The sequence below is a fragment of the Ochlerotatus camptorhynchus genome, unplaced genomic scaffold, assembly GCF_037179485.1.
Source record: "Ochlerotatus camptorhynchus isolate MF236.1 unplaced genomic scaffold, CSIRO-AGI_Acam_v1.1 ptg000088l, whole genome shotgun sequence".
NCBI classification, from domain to species: domain Eukaryota; kingdom Metazoa; phylum Arthropoda; class Insecta; order Diptera; family Culicidae; genus Ochlerotatus; species Ochlerotatus camptorhynchus.
The window spans coordinates 1-7,914 of NW_027040578.1; the positions used below are offsets into that span (position 1 = coordinate 1).

The 7,914-nt window shown below is 41.4% G+C and overlaps 1 protein-coding gene across 1 annotated transcript; it reads left to right on the plus strand.

The window, feature by feature from the left end:
• Window positions 1-6,936: 6,936 nt before the first annotated feature.
• LOC135698506 (uncharacterized) lies at window positions 6,937-7,914 on the plus strand. Its single transcript, XM_065218510.1, has 2 exons — window positions 6,937-7,095; window positions 7,170-7,914. The coding sequence occupies exons 1-2, from the start codon at window positions 7,039-7,041 to the stop codon at window positions 7,797-7,799; spliced, it is 687 nt and encodes a 228-aa protein (XP_065074582.1). The 5' UTR covers window positions 6,937-7,038; the 3' UTR covers window positions 7,800-7,914.

Sequence of the window (7,914 nt, forward strand, 5' to 3'; positions counted from 1 at the left end):
AAATCCACGAACCCCTTCTTTTATCTGTCAAACTTTCATAGCGAATCAAAACAAACATAGTGTAGTACTGGAATTTATACAAGAATGGGGTACGTTCATCGATTTGCTTGGGACCAATAGGCTAGTCAAGTAGTGAGCCAATTTAAAATCGTTAGTTTCGTATTGATTGTTGGTAGAATCCCATGAAAGATCTGAAAATTCTTGAATCAAGCAATTTTTAAAATTTAGGACACCGTTGGAAAAAGAGCTCAAAACTTATGCCTGGTTTATTTTCGGTCTTTAAACTAGTGTTAACCTGTCCTGTATACACCGTTAAAATTGTTATTCGATCGTACCATCGGCGCTGGGCACTATTGGATTTGAACGGCAACAACAAAAGCCCCCCGGCGCGACCATGTGATCGACAATAGAAAGAACCGTCAAGTGTTCTCACGCCACTATACCGATTGATGTATTGCTTAATATCTCATGTTTTATTTACGGATCATTAATATTTTGTTTTGATTTATTTTAGTATTCGAATGTTCGTTGTTTTGTGTTAGCTCATAAAGGAAGATATTTATTGTGAATTTATTCATTAAACGTAATACCAAAAGGTCCCGAAGAAACGTGTTCAACTTTTTGGCTCAGCTCTGGTACTTTCTTCGGTCCCAAGCTAATCGATTCACCCCTCGAAACATAGGAAAAACCAATAACCCCTCATTTTATCTGTCAAACTTTCATAGCGAATCAAAACAAACATTGTGTAGTACTAGAATTTCGACTAGAATAGGGTACGGTAATCGTTTGCTTGGGACCAATAGGCTACTAAAGTGATGAGCCAATTTAAAATCGTTAGTTTCGTATTGATTGTTGGTACTACCTCCGACCGGAGGCAATAAAAAAATAATAAAGGGTGATACGGTCAAAATTTGGTCAAGGGAAAACGCGTGTAAATCGGTGAAATCGTTTATTTAAAAAATCAAATTAAATTTCTTTTTCAAGTTCAATTAGTATAAAATTCAGGAAAAATATTCAGTTAGGCTTCCGCTTTTCCAAATCCGAATTGCCGGGCCTTACGCTTGACCCCTGCCATCAGATTTTGTACAGCCACCTTGTCCACCTGCTTCGCCGCAGAAAGCCAGTTTGCCTTGACCTGCTGCTCGCCCTTAGCAGTTTTTTTGGTCTTCTTTAGGTTCCGCTTGACAATAGCCCAGTATTTCTCAATTGGGCGGAGCTCTGGCGTGTTGGGAGGGTTCTTTTCTTTGGGAACCACCTGCACGTTGTTGGCGGCGTACCACTCCATGGCATTTTTACCGTAATGGCAAGATGCCAAATCCGGCCAAAACAGTACGGAACAACCGTGTTTCTTCAGGAAAGGCAGCAGACGTTTATTCAAACACTCTTTCACGTAAATTTCTTGGTTGACAGTCCCGGAAGCTATGAAAATGCTGCTTTTCAAGCCACAGGTACAGACGGCTTGCCAAACCAGATATTTCTTTGCGAACTTTGACAGTTTCATGTGCTTGAAAACATCTGCTACCTTTCCCCTTCCTTTTGCCGTATAAAACTCCTGTCCCGGAAGCTGCTTGTAGTCGGCTTTGACGTAGGTTTCGTCGTCCATTACCACGCAGTCAAACTTCGTCAGCATTGTCGTGTACAGCCTCCGGGATCGCGCTTTGGCCGTCGTATTTTGTTTATCATCGCGATTTGGAGTCACTACCTTCTTGTAAGTCGATAGTCCGGCTCGTTTTTTGGCTCGATGCACGGTTGTAGACGATACACCCAGCTTATTTGCGGCATCTCGGAGAGAGAGGTTAGGGTTTCGCTTGAAACTACCGGCAACTCTCTTTGTCGTCTCAGCGGCTTCCGGTTTTCGATTTCCCCCCGATCCAGACTTCCTGGCTGTCGACAAACGTTCCCCAAACACTTTAATTACATTTGTAACGGTTGATTTGGCAACTTTTAGCGATTTTGCCAACTTTGCGTGCGAGTAGCTCGGATTTTCGCGATGCGCGAGCAAAATTTTGATACGCTGCTCTTCTTGCTTGGACGGCATTTTGACAACTGAAGAGTGAATTCCAAAATCAAAATAGGAGCAACATTCTACACACACACACCTTCAAAATGAGGGTTGTTCAGGGTTTTTAAATGCAAAATTGAAAGAAATACGTCAAGTTGATATTGACCAAATTTTGACCGTATCACCCTTTATTGTAGTGCCGCTAAGTGAATATTGCAGTTTATTTTGTGTCTTGAAACGACATCCTCCACCACCTTGAAAACATCACAACACAACGTAGGGCTGCATCCTGAGCGGCGCCGGTGGTGCAGTGGTATGCGCCATAACCTCTCAGCCCAGCAGGCCAGGGTTCAATCCCAGTCGCGCCGCCGGGTTGATCCTTCGGAAGGGAAGTAAAGCCGTTGGTCCCCGGTTCAGGAGTTGATGGGTCGATAGGTAGGGTCCAGGTGTGGGAGCTGCCTCCCTGGCGTCGGTAGCATTGGTGTTCAGCACGGATCGACGGAGGACAAATCAAGAAAAAAGGGCTGCATTTGTTTTTCAAACTGGAGTTAAAAATCCACTTCTAAGCATATTTGACATATGGGACTTAGTTTACCCCGTATTCTCCTATAAATTTCCCAGTAGTTTCCTAACGGTTACCTTTTGACTGTGAAAACATAATTGGTCATTTCTAACTAAAATTTACTGACAAATTACGTTATTAAACGTTTTAAATAAACATCTTTAATACACGGGAGCATGGGGCAAAATCAGCACCAAAACACGTAAATATTTTCCTTAGCGTGCGCAAAGGGGAATCGATCTCCCGGGGGTTTTTTTATCATGAAAACATACACACTTAGAAAAATTCATGTAAATTTAGGTGCTCTGAGACTGACATATACGAGCGTCAATTTTGACATAAAATTGAGTCATAATAGACGCAAAATTCAGCTCAATCAAACGTACTTTTCGTCGAGTAACGAACTTTTCAGTTTCAGAGCACTTAATTCTACATGAAATATTTGTTTACGTCTGATCCTTTATGTCAAAGATGGATTCCGTCACGTGTAAAATTAGTTATTTCTAAAGGTGTATATTTCAATGTAAATATACATGTCCCTAATTTGGGCCCATACATAAATTCAGCAATCGAATAAATTTTCAATAGTGACCAAAAATATCCATTAGTACCATTCCAACGACGCGTTCATCTAGATAAAATTCATAATTAGCAGACTTTTAGCGATGTGCCCACATTAGGGACATATAGGCCGACATTACCTCCATTTCCCCTATATTCCGTTTCAAAAACTTTAACATAGCTTTATAAGGGTGTCCAAAGTTAAATTGCATTACTTTAAAGAAAACTGTACCAATGTGTCCTTTGGGTAAAATTAATGAAATTTTGGGTGAGATGGCCTCAGCGTGTATAGTTTACACTGCGTGAGTTTCATAGTGAAATTTCTAGTTGTTTTGAAAAAGAATTAGAAGGTACAGTGCGTGCGCTGCGCACACTCAACTCAACAACCCTCATCTTTCGCTCCGAGCCATCGGAAAGATGATGGGAACCCAACAATCTACTGTTTCTCGTGTCATAAAACGTTTCGGAGAACGTTTAACTGTAGATCGGAAGCAAGGGAGTGCAAGAAAAACTGTTCCGTACTGCGTTGAAGATCACAAGCGAATGGTTGCTGCTTTCAAACGCAAACCCAACTATTCCGTTTGTGAAGTCGCGAAAAAACTGCACCTGACTAAACGTTTCGTGCAGAAAACCAAGAAACTGTACACACAAATGTTGAAAAAACCACACTGCTCTATCATGGACGGTGAAACATACGAAAATCTGGGCTTCGAACAAATTCCGGGAAACCAGACAGCAAGTGTCGAAGTGCCCCAAGAAATTCATGATTTGGCACGCGATTTGTTTGTGTGGAAAGCGGAGCAAGTCTTTCACCTACAACCGTAAATGGCCAAGTCTACATGAATGAGTGCCTGATGAAATGACTGCTTCTGTTTCTCAAATCACACAACGCCCCTACATTTGTTTAGTCGGATCTAGCCTCTTGTCACTACTCCAAGGACGTTCTGGAGTGACGAATGGGGTCAATTTCGTGTCCAAGAATCTCAATCCCCCTAACACACTGGAGTTGCGGCCGATCGAGAGATACTGAGCTATAATGAAGCACGAACTCCGAAAGCATCCTAAAGTTGTCACCAAGGAGCAGGAAATGTTGAAATCATAGTTGTTGTTTATTAATTTATTTGATAAGGCTCAAACGAATTAACTTTACAGAGCCGAGAATTCTTGGTCACTACACTTCTTTCTTCTTCTTCTTCGCATTTCAAGCTTATTGCATATTAGCTTATTGCGTGCTCTCAACTTATTGTTCTAGATGCACTTCCACAGTTGTTAATTGAGAGCTTTCGATGCCTGTACCATTTTTGCATTGGTATAATTGTGTGGCAAGTCCAATCATACTTCTATGCCCAGGGAAGTCGAGAAAATTTCCAACCCGAAAAATTCCTAGACCGGACCGGGAATCGAATCCAGCCACCTCCAGCATGGTCTTGCTTTGTAGCTGTGCCTTTACCGACTGAGCTAAGGGAAGCCACTACACAATACATCTTAAAACTATAGTCAAAAGGTCACTACATAATACATCTTAAAACTGTAGTCAAAAGATACAACATAATAAACACTTTATCTTCCGCTATCCAAAAAGCCTCCTCCATATGAACTGGAGCCGCTTCCAGTGGTTTCCTTGTATGGCAATTACGCCATCGGGGGGCAGAGCGCTTCCATTGCAGCAATGGACGCAAAACGTGGTCAGCAGTCACACACTCATCACGAAACGGTTGCTTTCCAAAGTCGACGACGCATCGACCGAAAGAACTGCTGAGAAAGAGTGGCCTGCTTTTGTCGATAACCGAGTGAACACTGAAAATCTTAGTTGAAAGCAGAAAGAAAAATGTCGATTCAACCGTTGTGGGTCGAACTGAGAAGAAATTTCGGACATTTGGATTTGGTGAAGAAATAGTGTGAAATAAAGATATGTAAACTAAGCTTATTTATAGTATCTGAGCGACAATCTTTGGTAGAAGGTTGAACAGGCAAATGTAACGTATGATGGCATTTGTCACGGCGTAAGAGAAGACGAAAAGGGTGCAAAATTATAAGACAAACAATGCATTAGATACAGGGAAAAAGTAAGTAGAATTCATAAATGACAGCCTCATAAAGTTAAATCGAGTTCACGCCATGTCATAAAGCACTTCGTACCTAAAGTCTGCAGATCGCTTGAAACTTCCAGATAACTGGATGTTAGTGAGCTTACACTCTATGCACTACTCTATTGTCGAAGTTTGAATACGAAGTTTCATCTTGCCACAGTTCGTAACACTTCAAAAAATTCCAAGCAGAAATGGCTGACTGCCGCTCCCAATAGTATATCGGTTCATGAACGTCGTTCAAGTTCTATGGAAGAGCTTCAAGTTCAAGAGCAGTGCAACATGTTTGAACGGTGTTCAATGATTGCTATGAGTCAGATCATGTTTTATTGTGATCAGCATGCACTTTGCTCGCGTGAACATGTCTATCTCAAATAAAACTAAGTCCTATTATGTGCAAAATCCTTGTAAGAAATTGGGAGTGCGAGTTGAGCAAGCAACCGAGGCGGTCGCATTCGAGTCGTCTGCTGTGCCAGGCTATTCGGTCTGGATTCAGAGCCACAAGTATTTATTCTTTGAATTCCGATACAGTTCTTAAAAACATGTCAGTTGGACTGAAGTAAAGACCGAAATTGTTTTAATATATATATATAAAAAAAAACAAAATAGAATCAAAATTACTTGGTGCGGGGAACAACAAAACAATTACTAAAAATTTAACTAATTATTCGAAGAATAATGCAATATTCCACGAAATCAGTGAGTAATTTCTAAATATTACACAATTGCATCAAGCACTAGTAAACATAACAATACGCGTGTAAATACCTAGACAGAGACGATCAATCATAAGTATTAGAATCATTCCAGGAATGTTTGAAAACAAAATTGAGTGATAGATCGATTTCATAAGTGAAACTGAACGCTCTTATTGCGCCAACTGAAAAATTAATTTCTTTGCCATTGAACCTTCGAAAAAACCACCTAGTAAACGTTACTGTGTTATACACTCGATTCACAAAAATACAAACAAACGTGACATCATCGTTGAATCGCACCATCATTTATTATTCATACACGTATCAAACCTTAGTTCAAACTGATACCGACCGGTATGCTGCTGCAGATCCCATATTTCACCCATATCAAAAATGTAAGGTAAAAATGCTACCCTAAACCCCATTCTAGACCAAACGGTGATAAGCAACGTGCGTCCAGGGAGATTGTCCACAAGATAACCTGTCCAAACGAACGCTTGAAGTAGCAAACGCAAGCTTCCGGGAATTAACCTTTGGTTGGTCGCGAATATCAATTAAGAACCAGTAGAGCCGCTCCACCTGACCTGGGTTTAGTGGAGTGGGGGTTGGAGAAGGTTAACAAAAAAAAATGTTAATCCCGTGACTACGATGACTGAAGACATTAATTTACTGTGATGAGATAGCGCTCGTTTTTGGTTTGTTGACGTTGTCTATTCTAGTCGGGGAAAATAAATTTGAGTGTTTTTAGAATCTCATCTTCCGTAAATTTAGTATGTTTAATAAACAAACATGGATGCAATAATTCTATTTCTTCTATTTTCAGAAACGATCCACAAACAAGGAAAGTCAGTTGAAGTTGACGTTATTTTGAGGTGGTGGCGTGATAAAACAAACTAAATCCCTCCCCTCCGTTATCCTTCATTTCGCGTTCTTATCATTTGAAGACGAGCTGATGTTGCTGATAACATATATAAAATGCACTACTTGTCGCGACTGGCTATCATTCATTCATGAATCTTTAACCGTGTATACAGCGTGTAAGTTTCTGTAGCACGTATTCTTTTGAAAACAATCAAACAATCTATCGATTGGCTTTTTACAACCATCGTACAAATCATTCCTAACGACATGAAGACACTCGTCTCCTTATCGCTATTGGTGTTGATATCGCTGCTGGCATCGAGTGTAAGTGTTTTGATTTACCCCCTCCCTAGTCGGATGGAGCCCAGATAGTGACTATTTTAATGATTGCATTACAGTTTGTGCTGGCCGAGCGTGATGAGTCGCTTCAGGTATTCACGCAGCTGAAACGGTCCAAGAAGATACTGTCCGGCTTTTCGGATTATCTGGCCACTGCTCAGAGTGATGTAATCCTCACGGAAGAAAGCTACATCCAGACAGCCATCAACGATGAATCCGCTCTACTCAACCAACTATCCGGAAGCGACGTCCAAGTCAGTGGTCCACAATGTGTCCAATTCATCCGGCAGAGTGCCAACATTCTGATGAGCCTGACTGGCATTGCCTATGCCAACTGCCTTAACGATGCCGATGACCAGGTGTTCAGTAAACTATCGCAAATCGACAACCTACAGCTGTCCCGTGAGCAGTACGAACAGTTCAATCTGTTGGGTGCATTCCGCGGGGAAAACATCTTCGTTGATCCAGCGAAACTTCGCAACAAGCTGTCAGAACGTTCGAAAGGTGGCCTCAACCTGCCGACCCTGTCATTCGAAAACATGGATGCCCTCCAAGCGGGTTTCAACGAAATAAAGACCAGCGTCCGTAGTTGTATGACTGCCGCCCAGGGCAGATTATCGGACAGCTTGAAGTTCGCCGCTCTGCAAGTGCGATCAATTTGTGCTGGCGAAGCATCAAAGCAAATCTAACAATCTAACGATGTTCATGTAGTGTAGGCACTCGGTGAAAAGGCGTACGAAATAAATTATGCACTGATGATTATTGATCTTTATGAACGGGTATATTTACTTTATATTCACCCGA